Genomic DNA, 16,752 nt, shown 5'->3' with positions numbered 1-16,752 from the left:
GGAAGGGAGTTAAATAAAAGCTGATCTCATGGGGAGCATAAAAAATAAATAACAGACAGGCACTACTCTCTCAGCAGGTTATCTAAATTACAGTGACAAAAGAAGTAGGAATTAGAGGTGAGGGTAAAGGAAATCTGTTTTCTTACTTGTGGTATTTATTTTCTATAGTATGAGTTGGTTTGAAGAAGAAAGACATTATGAAATTTGATCCTATACTTCATCACACATCCACTGTCACCATGCCTGTCAAACTTTTCTTTAAAATTGCCACTGTCAAGGTCTTTCATCAAGGCCAAGACTTTGACTACGGGCCTAGACCATCGATCCAGTAAGCTTACTCTTTATACAGCTGGGCATGTGGGAAAACCACATCCCTCATCATACTCCTTGACTTGAGACCCAAGCAATTCATATTCATATTTTGGTTTTCCTTTTAAAATACAGCAACGACCCACAACTAACTAACTCACAATAATGTACAACTACACTAACTACCTACAACTCTTCAGTCTTACTGGTGTCCATGCTATCTCTGCACCTGGCCTCTCTAAGCTTTGTAAACATTTCCCTTATTCTAACTGAAGACATAATTTTCTGTATCCTTACTTATGAAAATCTTTTTTAAAAAAATACTATTGGAATATAATTGATTTACAGTCTTATGTTAGTTTTAGGTACATAGCATACCAATTCAGTTATATATATATTTATTCTTTTTAAGATTCTTTTCCCATGCAGATCATTACAGAATATTAAGAAGAGTTCCCTGTACAATCCAGTAGGTCTTTGTTGATTATCTATTTTATATATAGTAGTGTGTATATGTTAATCCCAAGCTCCAGTTTATCCCTTCCTGCCATGTTTCCCCATTGGTAATCATTAAGCTTGTTTTCAATAATTAGTTCTAACTCAAAAAAGACCATATCAAAACCACAATTATTTTTGCCTTCTCTGAAACTACAATCGTGCTGTCTAATCTATCTCAATAATCCTGAGTGTTTCATTATATGACTCAAGTTTCAGCAGCATAATTCTCATCTAGGACATTGTGGTATTCAAATGGCTCTGCTTTAATGAAATAGGTAAATGCAATAAACTATTAGAGGTGACATTTATTAGACTGAACAATTATATTTATTATTATAATCTGTTTTGCAGTTGCAAAATGGTATCTAATTTTTTAATCTTTTTTCCAAACTGAGTTCTATTATTAATCATTATTAACCATTCTGATTAGTGTGTAAAAGCAAGCAAACTAATACATCTTGTTTTCAGAAAGTTCTAAAACACAATACAGTAGGAAGCTATAACCTAAAATATCCTTTAAAGTATAAAAAGTTTATTTCCGTCTAAAGTTTCATTTTAAAAAATGGCCATAAATGTCCAGAAGAGTCACCTGTCAGTCTTCAAGTCTCTTTTGTTTGCTATTAAAAATAGAGTTCTAGTAACATTATTTAAAATGTTCCCCCAGGGATCTGAGGTACAGTAACAGAATACATAACTAAGTGTCTCACACAAATAAGTTTCCTCTGCATTGTGTTATACAAACAATGTTTGGGTGGTGTATTTTAAAAGGGAAAAAGCTAAGAGGCATTTGAGTCTACATCACACAGGGAAACAGTATAATGGAAAAGAGGTAATGATGGCTAAAAAATTGAAAATATAAACAAGATCGCTTACATTCTCAACTATTGTACTAGAGGACTGATTTTTTTTCTCTAGTTGGCTGAAAAAGATTTCACTAATAAGTTCTATTTTCTCCATGGTGGCTATTCACAGAAGTAATGTCTTTTGCAAGATTTGTGTAATTCTTGATGGACAAAGGGAGTAAACAACTAGCCTTACAGGAACATAGCAACAAGAAACACTTTGTACTCTTAGTAAAGAAAAGTTTATATGGTTTCCTCCCAGACTTTTCTAGTCATGATATACTTTCTAAATACATCTTGGTGAACTCTATAAGCTCAGACTATTAAAGCAACCAGTAAGAATGGAGACAAAGCTATGGGAGGGAAACAGGGTAGGAATGAACTACATAAATAGTAAAAAAACAAAACAAAACAAACCTCCAAAAACCAAAAACCCAAGAAACTATTTGCCTCTGCCTTACATGAAATACCTTCAGTCCCTGATCTAACAACGGCTCTCTTGCACCTCAGCTCATTAATAAGGGCAAACCTAATTAATTCCTGAAAGAAGGAAATGTCACTCCTTTAAAAAAAAAAAAATATATATATATATACAAATATAATAAATATATATATATTAAATGCATAGTAAACAGAGAAATGTGCAGGATTCACTTTTTCTATTTGAGAAAAAAAGCACTTGACTCAAGTCTCACTGCACTGTTACTCCACCTCCAATTACTTCTGCCAGGGGCAAAGATGACCCTTGGGCAGAATCTACAATTGCAGGTGACTGACGGTATCTTCTGTTACTTGCTCCATTTACAGCAAAGTGAAGATATCATGAAAGTATTGTCTTTAAAGGACAGTCTTTAAAGCTTTGACTACTTAAGATGAGAGCCACTAAAAGATGGTGAAACAGATAAAGCTGCTGTGGGCCTAGGTGAATTCAGAATGGCTGCCATGAAAATGAAGCTATCAAAAAAAAAAAAGAAGAAAATGAAGCTATCAACAGGCCGAAATGTGACAAGTTTACAAAAAGGAAGCATTTTAATGCCTGATTCTTACTTTGTAAAATATTTAGAACAATGCTAATGCCTTTTCTATTCAACGTTCAATAGTTTTATTTTCCTTCCTCACTTAAAGTTGCTAGCAAGTTCAAGTCAAGTGGGCACTAACACAGCAATTAAAAAAAAAAAAAGACTCTATGAACAAACAATGGAAGAAGGAAAAAATGTAAGCATGACTTATTCTTTCTTATAATGCATCCAAAGCAAATGGCGGATGTGCAAATACCCATTTAAATACCCATGCTCAACAGATTGAATTTTTTGTTTGATTTTATTGTTTGATTTGGGATGAGGGTGTGAAGTTTGCTGCTTACAATACCTTATTCATCTTTTTTTTTTCTCCTCACTAGGCCTGGCATGGTGCCTGACATTCACAAGGCAGACACAAAACCACATGCTATTAAATTTTAGAAGATTCCAACTACAAAGTGATTACCTGCTTCAAGGAATTTCTTGTGAGTTAGCTAATGAAGTGAGCACTCAAATGCTGCCTGATGAGCTGAAATGCTTGTGATTAAATTTTTCGATGAAAACGCACACTGCCCTCTATCCTATAGCCATCAATCTCCCCGCACTATCAACGTCCGCCTCAGTGACACAAGTGGCTCTGCTAGGGACTCCCTCACACCTCCCATGCTGCCAAACTCCTGTCTGCTCTCTCAAGACGCCAACCAGGTGCTGCCTGCTCCAGGAGAGATGCATCTTCTTCGTGCCTGTGTGGGCCCTGCACTGCATGTCTCACATCACACAGGCATGAGATTCAGCTGTCCCTGTCCTGGACTCTGAGCAATCTGAAGGAAGACACCGTATGGAACTTGTGTTTCTATTCCCAGTGCCTACAACAGCATTCGGTCCAAGAGCAGACACAAATATTTTTTAGACTTAACAGGCTTAACAGTTTTGCAGAAAGTATTAATTCATGCAGACACCCCTTTATGATACTGAGTTTTTCTGTATGCTGTCTGCAACTATCAAGGGTTTTAACAACATTGATCCAAATCATGATAGGGTCCACGTCAAAGTAGACATTTTTAGTATATAAATAGACTTTCTGTAATTTGAAAAATATATATGTTCATGACTGTCACAGGAGTAACTGCACTGAATCATGTACTACATTACTGCTGAAGGAACCCTTAAAATACATGGGACAATTCTGTCCTTATCGCTAACTCACTTCTCTAAACCATCAAGGCACTTCCCACAGTATGTATTATTATATGAGGAAGGCAAGGTCTTCCACATCTTAGTATTAATAAACAGAAAATTAAAAAGCAACATTTTCCCCTTCCTTTCCCCAACCTACCTTCTATAAATTTCTTCTAATGCTCATCTATCTCCCCTTCTCTTGTAAACACCACACACACCCACATATACACACCCACAAACCTCCACTAGAAGAACATATTTGGAAATATCCTAAAGATGTCTGGGTGGTATATTCCAACTACTATTAAAAATACATATATATTACAACATGTAACATTTTATGTGCCATATTACATGCAACATTTAAAATTTTCATCAACTTAATACTTTATGCATATCTAGTAAAAAATTATCACTATGATAATGAAGATTAACAAAATTACCACAATTATGATTAATAGCAACTATTTCTAAGCAGTGCTGGGCCAAAGTACAGCTTTACTACATGACAAATGACACAAAATTTAAAAATCAACTGTTCTGTTACCTTTAAGACACGTTTGATAGAGCCCAACACAAAGTTTCTTTGTGGATGCTTTCTGTTCTGAAGAAGCCAGTCACGATTTAACACCTTTTCTCCTTCCTCCAGAACACATTTCTGACCTTGGAAATGTGGTTTCTCATATAAAATCCAGCTGAACAAATATAAAAAAAGCATGATCAATTATAATTAATCTTCTAAGAAATGAGACATAAAACAAATATGAGAGTTATAAGTCACAGACTACATTGTCTATTCAAATTTAAAAATCTGGGCTATTTTCTACTACTAGCATATAAACCTATTTTGAAACAATGATGTACGCTGAGCAAAGAGTCTAAGAAAGAATATAAGTGCACACAACTTACAGTGCTTCCTAAACACAGCACCACAATCTATGCTTGGGCCTATGTTTACGTATACATACATTTTATAGATGTTATACATACATTTACATTAAAAACAATAGCTTAAAATTTCCAAATTCCACTTCTACCCTAATTTTCCTGTTGCTGGATAATAAAGCATGTGGGTCTCATTTTATTATTTGAAAACACACTAGATCACACTGCTTATAACCTGAATACTGACCAGTGGGTAACCCAAACACCAGACAAAGAAATTCTGGTCCCCGTATGTCCATGAGACATGGTCCATAATAACAAACGAGATTTTCCAGCATTTTGGCAACCCACTCCAGTACTCTTGTTTGGAAAATCCCATGGACAGAGGAGCCTGGTAGGCTGCAGTCCATGGGGTCACAAAGAGTCGGACACGACTGAGCGACTTCACTTTCACTTTACGCCATACAAAGAATCCTTCACTTGTCGCTTATGTCAGTGATACAAATGACTTTAAGCACGTGGCCTTCACATTCCTTACCATCCCACAAATTGTGAACTCATTTTCAAAGCTATGTCTCATTCAACTGAAGCATTCAACTTGTCAAATCTATCCTGCTAATCATGAAGTTACGAAATAACTGCAGGCTGTAAATACTAAAAACAACCTATATTTTCTAATTAAGTTATAAAACTCTAATGATGTTTCAAAAAATTATCTGGAGAGAAACGGATGCAACCTTAATACAAGAAAAACATACAGCATAAGCAGCAAGAAAACAACTTATGGGGAAATATAAAATTTTAAGAGATCTCTTACCAGCCCCTTACAACTTTTATCAGTACCCCATTCGGATAAGACCAAGATGTAGCATCAGGAATATTACAGTAGATCTCTTGTTTATATTTTCTTCTATGGAGATCATAGATAACCATCTGCAACATACAGTAAGCAGGCATAATAACTAATTTTAAGAATGCATTTAAAATTCTAAAATGTCCTAGAATACAGAAAATAAAATATCCTAAATACAAAAAAGTAAATACCACTTTAGATGCTAAATTCCTGAATGAAATAACCATTTACTAAGTCAGTTAAAAGTTTCTACCTTAAACTCCCCAAACCTAAACATAATCTTACTTCTTTTATTTTAGCCTATCTAAGAAACTTATGCTTACCTTTCCAGGTCTTGGGTTACATTTCAGAGTTTGTTTGTCAACATTCTGAAATAATAAAAGTGGAAGAAGTGAGCCATAAGAAACAAACATAAAGATAGTTCACTTTCTTAGCAGTCACAAATCCAATTTATTGCATATTTGTTTAGTGATCATCATTACAAGGTGAACTTCTAGGTATTACAAGGATTAAAAAAGTAAGTACAAAGGAAAATAAAGCTGTGTCTCTGTCCTCAGGAAGCTTACAGTTTGGAAAGGAGAAAAGACGATCACATTTCCGTGACTCTTCTGGTGAGAGATTAGGTTAAACCCTCAGGTACAAAACAATCAAAATGTCAAGTTAAGGAAGTCAAGAGAAATGGCATCAGCATGGAGGTGAGGTGATGGCAGACAGAGGTTCCCAGGAGGCTTGTGTGAGGAAGTGGTATCTAGAAGACCTTGAAAAACAGGATTTCAGTAAGTGAAACAATGTGGCAGGCTGGTGCAGGAGTAGTAAAGAAAAAAACTTCCAGGAAGAGAACATCTTGAGACAAAGTATAGACATCTTAGAGGGTGTGTAACCAGAGCACAAAGTGAGGAGGCTGAACAAACAAAACTTGGGGACCTTGCAACACAGAGTGAAGAGCTTGCACTTGACTTAATAGGCAACAGGAATCATTAAAGAAACATTTCTGCAAAGCCCAGCCTTTCTTTTAAAAGGACCTTGCCTTACAAGCAACTGGCTGGTATTCAAGTATTAGCACTTGCTACTAAGGGTATTCAAGTAAAGATATAGCCCTTGGGAATTCTAAAGGAAGTTCCATGATCTTGGGAATGTCAGAAAGAAATGTCCCAGGTTCAGTGAATATTCTGTAGTAAACATTCAAATATTTCTAAGTTGAATAAAAGTGTAACTGAATTTCAAGACATTTTCCAGCTATAATGTTTTCATCTCCTTTTTCTCAAATTAGTCTGCTCATTGCCCTGCTAAGTACGAACAAAAACAAGACCAAGTACAGTGAGACTGTTGTCAGGCAAACACTTGAAATATTTTAAATATTTAAAATATTTTTAAATATTGCAGAATCTTTTCATGAGACACATTAGTTCAATGGAAAGTGACAATCCTTCTACATTCAATACCTTGAGAAATTCAAAACGTTGTCACAATTTAGTTTGAAGACTAGAAGTCAGCAAAGAACTGAGATTATAACTTGCTTCTCTCTTATGCCTTTTAAATTCTGATGAAGCAATTTTGTTTTCTCAAACATAACAGTCCAACTAAAATACATGAGGTATGATACACTTCAACTAACGAACAAAGTAATCTCTGGTATTTTTTTAAACAATCTTTATACAACCTCAAAACACTGATTTTCCTAATAAGCTTTTAGGTTATTTCAAAGTACTACCCAAAACACTACTTCACTAATTAATAATTATAATAACTTACCTCTGTGAATGGGCTTAATCGGCCAGGGGTGTCTTGAGTGCGGAAATACTTTGACACTGGTTCCTGAAAAATTCCACCAAATCTGGCTCCTTTTTCTGAGGAATGGGTTTTAGAGGTCTGCAAATACTGATGATAAGCACTCTTTAGAGAAGAATGTAGTTTGGAAGTAAGGTCAGATTTTTGTAGAAATGAGGCCTTTTCTGGCCATAGACCAATCTGCAGATTAGAGGTCGTAGGCTCATTTGACATCACATAAGAATTCTTAGAGACTCCAGTACTTTCCCGGTCATCATCAGAGCAAAATGTAAGAGAAGAATCCGGCTGCTTGAAGGTAACAGTTTCCTGCCTTTGAGCTCTCAGACTTCCTTTATGCAGTGGCTCTTCCTCATCTTCCTCTTCTTCCTCTTCTCCGCCCTCCTGTCTGTCATCTTCATCAAAATTCATCTTTAAACGCTCTGATACTGACTGGAGAAGCGATAATACAGAAGACGGCTGGCTTGCATTCTCTCTTGATTTCGAGGCACCATGACGACCAGGTGAGACCTCGCTGGACAGAATGTCCTCCTGAGAGCTGTCATCCTCGTAAATGGGAGACAAAGCCAAGGGATAGATCTTGTACCTTTTGGCCTCTACCGATAAGAATGTTTCTGAACTGTCACTATCAAATGCATCACCTAATTTGGCTTCCTTTTCAAAATGATGGACGAGGTCAGTTCTACTTTCAGACCTTTCACAGGCAAAGACAGGCATGCTGTTAGGAGCTGTGTGAGGAATCAGGAGGGAATGTGTTCGTCTTACCTCGGTGGTAGTATACTTGTCCTCATTTTGGAGGGGCTCTTCATACAGTATAGTAAAGGAAGAGTTTTCTTGCTCCTCCTGAGAAACGAAGGCTAAGTTAGGTTCTTCCTTTTTGTCTCCATACTGTAGGTCTCTTACTTTCTTATATACTGTAGTAACAGATGTTTTTCTGTCCAGCCTTCCCATGGTACCCTCAGGTTGAAAGTCCGGCACTGCTAAGGCTGGGTGGCCTTCATTATCCTTACTTAAGGTAGGTGATTCATAATCCCTGAAGTACGAGGCGAGTCTAGTGTCACCCGCTATCCAGCCTGTCTTCGTTTCCATAGGCTCTTTCTCCACTTCTCCACCACTTCTGTCAGCACCCTCTTGGTATGCTTCTTCAGCCTCAGGTATGGGAGATGTGGCCTCTGCCTGTGTAATGGGCAACTCCAGCCCTGTTCCAGGTATTTTCTCAGAGCTGACTGCTGTGGGAAACACTATGTGTTTCCTGATGGTCCCATCAGAATCTTCTGGGAACGTGCTTTCCATTTCTCTCTTAGAGGGTGTGGACAAAGTTCCCCTACTTGTCTCCTTCATATCTCCCTTACATATTTCGAAGGAAGCAGGTACTGCCTTCTGGGGTGCTTCTTTCATTTCTAACACAAAAGGAGGCATCATTTCAGTTTTCCTAATAACCCCTTCAGCACCATTTTGGTAAGTGTTTTCCAAGTCTAATAAAGGTCCTTCAGTCTTTGCAGTGATCCCCTCACCATCTTTTCGGTAGACATTTACCACTTCTAATGTAAGGGACATCACCCCAGTTTTGTCCACCTTTCCTTCAGCATCTTTTTGGTAAACACTTTCCATTTCTAGTGTGGCAGGTATTGACTCAGGCTTTTCAGCAGTCCCCTCAATATCTTTTTGGTAGATACTGTCCATTTCTGACACAACCGATGTCATTCCCGTCTTACCAACATCCCCCTCAGCATGCTTTTGGTAAATATTTTCCATTTCTAATGTAACAGGTGTCACCTCAGTCTTTGCAATATCCCCTTCAGCATCCTTTTGGCAAATATTTTCCATTTCTAAAGTGGCAGGCAATCCCTCAGTTTTTTCAATATACCTCTCAGCATCCATTTGGTATGCTTCTCGCATTTTAAGAATTTCAGCTGTTGGTTCAGTTTCTGAGGTACTCAATTCAGCATCCTCTTTATGTGCTCTTCCCACTTCTGACATTGGGGGGACTGCCTCATATTTCATAATATTCAACTCAGCGTCCTTCTTATTTGGTTTTCCCATTTCTACCATGGAAGGTATAAGCTCAATCTTTCCAATATTTACTTCAGTGTCCTTGTGTATTTTCCCTACTTCTGACATTGCAAGGGGTGTGCTTTTGTTACTGTGTCCTGGCAAGCTTTTTTCAGATAAACATACGTAAGTATCAGACAAGCTGCTTTTAGATGTCCCAGGTACATGAGTGTCATCATTCACAAATGGAGGCCATTTGAAATTTAATACAAGAGTTCTTGTATCCTCTGTCTCAGGTTTGTGATTATCAACACACTCTGTCCCCATTTTCTCTTTAGAGTCCTCCTTGAGGAATGAGTGTGTTTTTGCCTTATCATCTAACCCTGTAAGGGGTATATTTTCAGCTAGTAAAACAGTATCTGATTCCTGCAAATTTATACTATCAGACTGCCCATCTCTAGTTCCTGAAAAGGGGGATTTTTGATAGAGAACAATTTCTCTTCCTCTTATTGACTCTGTGTCACTACCTAAGTTACTTTCAGCAAAGAATCTACCTAATACTTTCCCACTGATTTCACATGTGCTTTGATTTATGGCCTGTTCTGACACCAAGAACTCTCTTACCATATCACATGGCTGAACACTATCACTCCTCAGAATTTCTGAAGTATTAGCCTGAAGTTCAGAATCCGAGGTACCCTGAGCATCATTTGCTACAGTTTCTTGGGCTGAATAAATAATCTGATTGACTAATTCCCTAGCTCGGTCCTCTAACAACCAACATATATTCATTTTATCAGAATTAAAAAGGAGACTGTTCTCACCAACCACAGGTGAAACACAGGCCTTTTCTTCCCCTTGGACTTCAGGTATGTTTTCCACAGCCTGCTCTTCCAAATGCTCTGTGGACTGGATCTCTGTCAGTGTCACTTCTGATGGGTTTTTCTCAGGGATGTCTTCTTCCAGGGTACCTGGATTCATTATGCCGTCTATGGCTCTATGTTCCTGGCAGGTACCGACTGAGTGTTTGGATTTTAGCTCTTCCCTGACAGAATTAAAGGCCTCCCCAATCAATGTAACAGCCTTTTTACAGAAATCACTCTCGAGGTCCAAAAGTTGGGCATGTGCTCTCTTCCTTGCTTCTGTGTGCTCAGCAGAGGCCTCAGAACACTGCTGGCTTGAGCTGTTAACTGACGCTGGGGTCCCAGCAACTGCTCCAGTCGCTGCTTCTAAGGGATTGTCAAATTGGGCAGCAGTTGGGAAATCAAGAGATACCATCCCAGTAGGATCTCCCAAATGGTCCTGAAGTGGGGTGACTTCTGCCCCTGTGAGGTCAGATGTTTCTGATTCCAGATAAGAGCTTTTAGGGTCCAACAGGTTAGTTAAGGAGGCACCTTCATGTGTGACATCTATGGGAACTTTTACAGAACTAAAATTATTTGTGGGGTTATATGAACTTCTAACCATGCTAACTTCAGAGTTACTGGAGGAGGAAGGCAGGCTGTGAGTACCACCTCTTAGGGAATGGGCATCCTCTTTATTTCTGGGAGATGAGGCTCTCTTTTCTGTTCTTAGCACAGAAGGATTAGGAAGGAAACTTGAATCCTCAGATGCAAAAGCCTCTTTTCTCAAACTGATACCAGAACCCAGAAAAGGTGACTTGGCTTTTGTGCTGTCAGTTTCTTGGAATTTGGGGGAAGTATTAGCTAAGCTGAGTTGTGAAAAATCAAAAATCTTTTTGCTCCCACAAGGAACTGAAGGTGGATGGATGATAGAAGCCCTGGCTGCACAATTCTGTGCCACTTGCCTAGTAACTTTCTCATCATGAACAGGAGATGAAGTCTCAGGTCTATTACTCTGGAGACAAGCAGGTAGAGCACTGCAGGCTCCCACCTCTGTTCCCTGTACACCTTGATATTTGGAGGCAGAAGGGGAAACCTCAGTTTGGCAACTCTCTTTAAGGCTGGCATCTAAGTATTTCTCTTTAATTTCCTCATGATCCACTAACTGAAAAATTTTGTCCTGTTCAACTTCTAGGGAAGTCAATTCTGATAAAGCAGGATTTGCTGGCACACCTGTGATGTCAAGTGGGGAAGAAATTTCATCCTGAGAAATGTCTCTGGGCTCTGTTCGGGTAACAGGTATCTTGGAGAGACTTAGAGTTTTTCCTGTTTCAGAATGTGACTCAACAGGAACATTGTTCTGACCACCAATGTCAGCTTCTGGTAACATTTCTGCAATGCTATCAGTTTTGGTTTCCAAGGAGAAAGAAGAATCAAGCTTGTCTGCAGTGCTCTCACTTGCTGCGGTGCTTGATAGCACTGACTCTGCTTTCTCAGGGTCTTGAGATAAGCTTGCAGGCTCAAAGCTCAAGTCCGCTGCAGTTATGTCGGTGTCACTGGCTTCAAGATCTAGTAGAAACTGGCATTTCTCCCTGTCAGGAAGAACTTCCTTGGATTCAAGAGCTGTAGGTGCATACTTAGAATGAAGGCCTGTAGGGAGACTCTTCCTGTCCGTGGCCTCCACATGATTTGCCACATGTTCTTGTTGACACTGATGAGACTGACTGGAGATACCAACAATGTTGACATCTCCAGTTTCAACAAGCACAGAAGAACCTTCATTCTTTAAAATAGGGATATCCACCTGGCTCAGCATGCCGACTCTGGAAACAAAGGTAGGGTGTGAAGCACTGAAATCTGACTTATGGCCAAGGCTGGGGGATGTCCTGGCATCAGGTGATGCTATGGCTTGTTGAGGACTCTCAGAGTCAAGAAGGGATTCTGAAATGCGATTTCTATTAAGTTCAATATTCAGTTCAGGGGCTATTTTATTTTCTAAGCATGTTACAACTACTGATTCACTGGTGTGTTTTACAGAGGCAGCTTCCTTTTGATTCATCCTAAAGGGAGGCACTTTGCCATGTGGCCTAACAAGGTTTTTGACTTCTGTTAGTAATAGTAGGTCAGTATCTTTGTGTAGTGACTCAATTCTATCTTCTGGAGCTTTGACAAGACTTGAAGTAGTGGGTTCCTCACCTGATGTATTTTCTGTTTCTTGCTTGATTTCTGCAGGAGCCAAATTTTTCTGTGTGTCTTGGGCAGATGATCTGTTTCCAGCATTTACAAGTTCTGTGTCTGTTACAGCTTGTTTCTGGAAAGCCATGGAGCTGGTGTGATTGGCAGGCTGCTTTGATGAGTTCTCTACCGCTTGCTTGTTAGAACACTTACTCTCTGGCAACTGCAGAGCTTCACGCCTAACTGATTTATTTGGACTTAGCAAATCTGCACTTTTAAGTGTGGTAGGGTCACTCCCATCAGATTTACTACAAGAGAAGTCAGCAACAGCAGAGTTCTCAGCCTGCACTGGTGTCCCATCACTCATCATGGAGCTGGTTCGTTTTACCACAGTTCCTGGTGTTGCTGTCCTCTCCAAGTCCGGACTGTAAGGAATTTTGCTGCTGTTACTTTCTGTAAACAATGCTGAACATCCCAAATTTCTGTCAGTCTGAGAACCTGGTGCACAACTCAAATGGTGCCGTGAGTCAGAATCTCCAGCAGTGGAGCTGGAGCTAGTCACAGAATGGGATGATCTACTCATCTCGGGTCCCCCAGGATAGGCTTTGTTTAAAACACCCCTAGAAGAAGCCGTGTTGGCTAGTCCTTGGTTGTTTGTTGAATGGCTTCCTGTGTTGAGATCTCTTTCGTTATCATCAGAGTCTTCTAACTGGCCTTCAGGCCCTTGTCCTTTCACAGGTATGCCTGTGCTAGCTGATGACAGTAATAACACCATTCCAGCCTCCATCTCACTCCCAGGGCCACGATGTGTGCTTGTACTAGAGTCAAAACTTGCATTTTCTCTGTCTAAGGGATTCACGGTTTCCGACACTGTCTGCTGCTTCAAATACTTCTTAATTTGTCTGGGGCCTCGGTAGGTTGCATATGTTACTAAAGGCCTCTCTGATTTACCATCCATTTGTCTGCAAAAAGAACAGCATGAGAGTATCAGGAAACATAATTAGTGACACTTAACAGCAATTCCAGAAATCATGGTTAAGTGTATCTTTCAAATGCTCCTATTCTTAATATGTCTAAACTTGGGAAGGAAATTCTTGAATGTTTTAGTTCAGGCTGTCTGTATTAAGCATAATACAGATTTGACCAGCAGCACAGGAATGTCAAGCCAGCCTGAATGTTTGAACTCCTCAGAACTGTCCCTTTCACTTGATTATGTCTCTCTCTCCCATGGTGATTAATGGAGAGAACACGGGCTGACAAACCTAAGGCTTAGGTTCTATTAATAGTTTTGATCTCCAGTGAGTGCTTGACTAGAAGGAACCACATTGCCTTCGTGCCTCATATTGGTATCTCATGGCTACATCACTGATTTCTGCACCATATCAGAGTATCATAGCAAGTTTCTCTTCTTTTACTTAGATGTGAATTTGGAACAGCCGCTTTTAGCACAGAGGCAGAGAAGTTGTAAAGAAAACACCTGGCAAGATGTCTAGCCTGCCGTAAGCATTCAGCATATAATTAAGCCAATAAATGACAGAACTGCCTTAAAAATCCTCTCTCCTGTTAAGCTCTTCAGAGATTCAATTAGCATGTGCTGTGTTTAGTCACTCAGCTGTGTCTGACTCTTTGCAACCCCATGGACTGTAGCCTGCCAGGCTCCACTGTCCATGGGGATTCTCCAGGCAAGAATGCTGGAGTGGGTTGCCATGCTCCTCCAGGGGATCCTCCCAACCCAGGTCTCCCGCATTGCAGGCAGATTCTTTACCATCTGAGCCACCAGGTTAGCATAATGAGTATTAAACTGGCTGGGCAAATGCAGAAATAAAAAAAGATTTCTAGCACCAATTCCCAACTTTTTCCTCAGCTCTAGACTACAGTTCCTGATATTCTCAGCATCCATTGTTCTGGAGAATCTTATCTCTGGGAGCTCTGATGCTATGCTACGCTGCCTTATGGTCTTTCATACACACCATTCTTTCCCCTTCCTCCATGCCAGCCCCAAGACAGAAACTCATACCCTCCGAGACTCAGCTCCCAAGTTATTTCTAACGCAAACCCACCCTGGGACCTGTTTACTGTTACTAGAATAGGCAGTTAGCCTCTGATCTCTGGGTACAAACGGCCCTGAGCACAGACTTGCCATAAAAAGATCTATGTACCAATTTATTTCCCTACTAACCTAGTGACTGTTTGAAGACAGATACTATATCTTCATCATCTTTGTATTTTTAAGTGCTCTACAAAAGACCTGACAAATGGTGTATGCTTAATAGCTTTGTGTGAACTAATGAATGGCTTAAGTAAAGCAATGATACTAAATGCTAAGCGATTTGTTTTCGACTTTCTTAATTGGATCCAAAAAAAAACTGATACAAAAGTGCTTTCAGTTCTGCATACTAGTTATATTTTAGTGTCTCAACTACAAAAATGTATGGTAGAAAAACCTGATGCATATTCCAACGTTTTCAGGTTAAACATATAATTAATAAAACATTATAGAACTCATAACTCATAACTAGGAAATCCAGTTATTCCAATAACTAAACATGATGTTTTTTTCTCCTCAATTTTAAAGCAACACCATGAAGAATGATAGATTTGTCTGCATGATAACACAAAGCAAACTTCTGAGATGTAAAATCTTCATCACCTGGCCCCTTACAAAGTTCTTTAATTTTAGCTGAAACTGTTTATTTCAACCTATATAACTGCTGGCCTCTAAAATCCTACCGCACCACTATTATACAAAACTTGTATCGGTTACATTCATTTATTTTTACTGTCCATTTTAAAACAGGTATAAGAAATGTGTAGAGAAAAGCTTTGCCTTGGAGAAGTGATTTTAGCTGCTGCAGGAGTTTCAGGCTAGACCAAAGACAGTTATGAAACAAAGTTAAAATGCTGGATAAGGGAACCTGTCTAAGAGAAAAACACATATAGGTAAATTTGTCATTGGTAAAATCCTATTTTAAAGTGCATAAATTATTCAGAAAGTACAAGAGCTTTTCAAAACAATATATCAAGATCCAGAAGTATGAAAAATGACAAGTTTTGTTTGATTTTTCTTTTAAAAGTTTTTACATTTTATAATTAAAAATCTACTTTCAAGACTGCAGTGTTTCCCATCCACCCCAAAGATCTCCAAAATGTACATGATGTCCAAAGAAACAGCCCATGAGAGAGAAGGATCCGAAGTTTATTCTTCATGTGTAGTAAAACTTAGGTTTTCTTACTACCAACACCATCCTAACCATTTTACTCTATATCAATCCTTGATCTAAAATAACTTCTACTAAAATAAACCACAGAGAAAAATTCACTCCAAGAAAATTTCAGTTCACTGTAGGAATGCCTTTTGGTAGTTTTGGAGTCCTTTGTAGGGGGGGTTGGCAGAATAATTATTTTCCATTTGGGGAGTTTTCTGGGTACTTTCAATGGAAATGATTAAATTGATTTATATGAACTCGTTTAAATTTCTGACGAGATAATCTCCGGCAGCACCCTGTATGGAAATGTTACATGCTTGTAACTAAAATACGCACTCTTTATACTAAACAACTACACTGCCACGTTTAAAGCACTGAACATCAAAGTCGCAAGCTTAGCTTCATATATTATAATTAGTCCCTGCAGGTACTGATGAGCCAGCCACACTCACACTCTATAAAGGGTTAGTCATGCCAAGATAGTCTATTTTCTACAGTGTTCTTTCACAGGCTGTAGCTGAGTCTTCACAATTGAATAGTATTAAGAATGTAAAAAAAAAAAAAGAATGTAAAACTGTCCTTTGTTAAGTTTTTCCCTAATTAAGAAATAGGAACAAAATGGAAATGTCAAAAAATATAACTTTACAAATAAGCTAAATATGGAAAATTAAAAAGGTTTTCACAAAATAAAGAATGTATTGTCATGTGTTATGTAATTGTGCATGGGATGTGTAGCTTTTCCTATAAAAGTAGAAGTATGTGATCAGAATAATACTAATAGAAAAGTAAAATATCTAAAAAATTCAAATATTTAAGGGAATAGATGTACAGATTGAAAATGTGAAAAGGTTTTTATGCATTTCAGCCCAAACATACCTACCTATCATGTGAAGGCTTACTAAGCCTCCAGGCACTACACATGGCTGTGCTCTATCCTGGATACATCCCATACATCTGATACTACAAAGGTCAACCACGGACATGCATCATTCTTCAAAGAAAATTCTGTAAAAGCCGCCTGAAAATATTAGCGTTAGAGGAAACATCTACCTAATTCACTTTTAGCAAGTATGATTAAGCTACTTTTTTAGCATTAAGATTTATTTTCTTTCAAATTATATAGTTAAGAATATCTTCTCTCACAATAGGGAAGATTTTTAACTCTTT

General features: G+C 38.5%; 1 protein-coding gene across 1 annotated transcript in view; it reads right to left on the bottom strand.

Annotated features, from left to right (window-relative positions):
* Window positions 1-16,752, bottom strand: part of CRYBG3 (crystallin beta-gamma domain containing 3) — a 126,077-nt gene that overhangs the window by 59,484 nt on the left and 49,841 nt on the right. Inside the window, exons 4-7 of the mRNA XM_070368078.1 lie at window positions 7,338-13,341; window positions 5,909-5,953; window positions 5,550-5,665; window positions 4,395-4,542 (exon numbers count right to left, since the gene is read on the bottom strand). Of these exons, the coding sequence (XP_070224179.1) occupies window positions 4,395-4,542; window positions 5,550-5,665; window positions 5,909-5,953; window positions 7,338-13,341 (6,313 nt within the window). The remainder of the gene's footprint in view (window positions 1-4,394; window positions 4,543-5,549; window positions 5,666-5,908; window positions 5,954-7,337; window positions 13,342-16,752) is intronic.

Source organism: Bos mutus, chromosome 1 (assembly GCF_027580195.1).
Source record: "Bos mutus isolate GX-2022 chromosome 1, NWIPB_WYAK_1.1, whole genome shotgun sequence".
In the NCBI taxonomy this organism is placed as follows: Eukaryota; Metazoa; Chordata; class Mammalia; order Artiodactyla; family Bovidae; genus Bos; species Bos mutus.
This window is presented reverse-complemented; position numbering and strand designations above follow the sequence as displayed.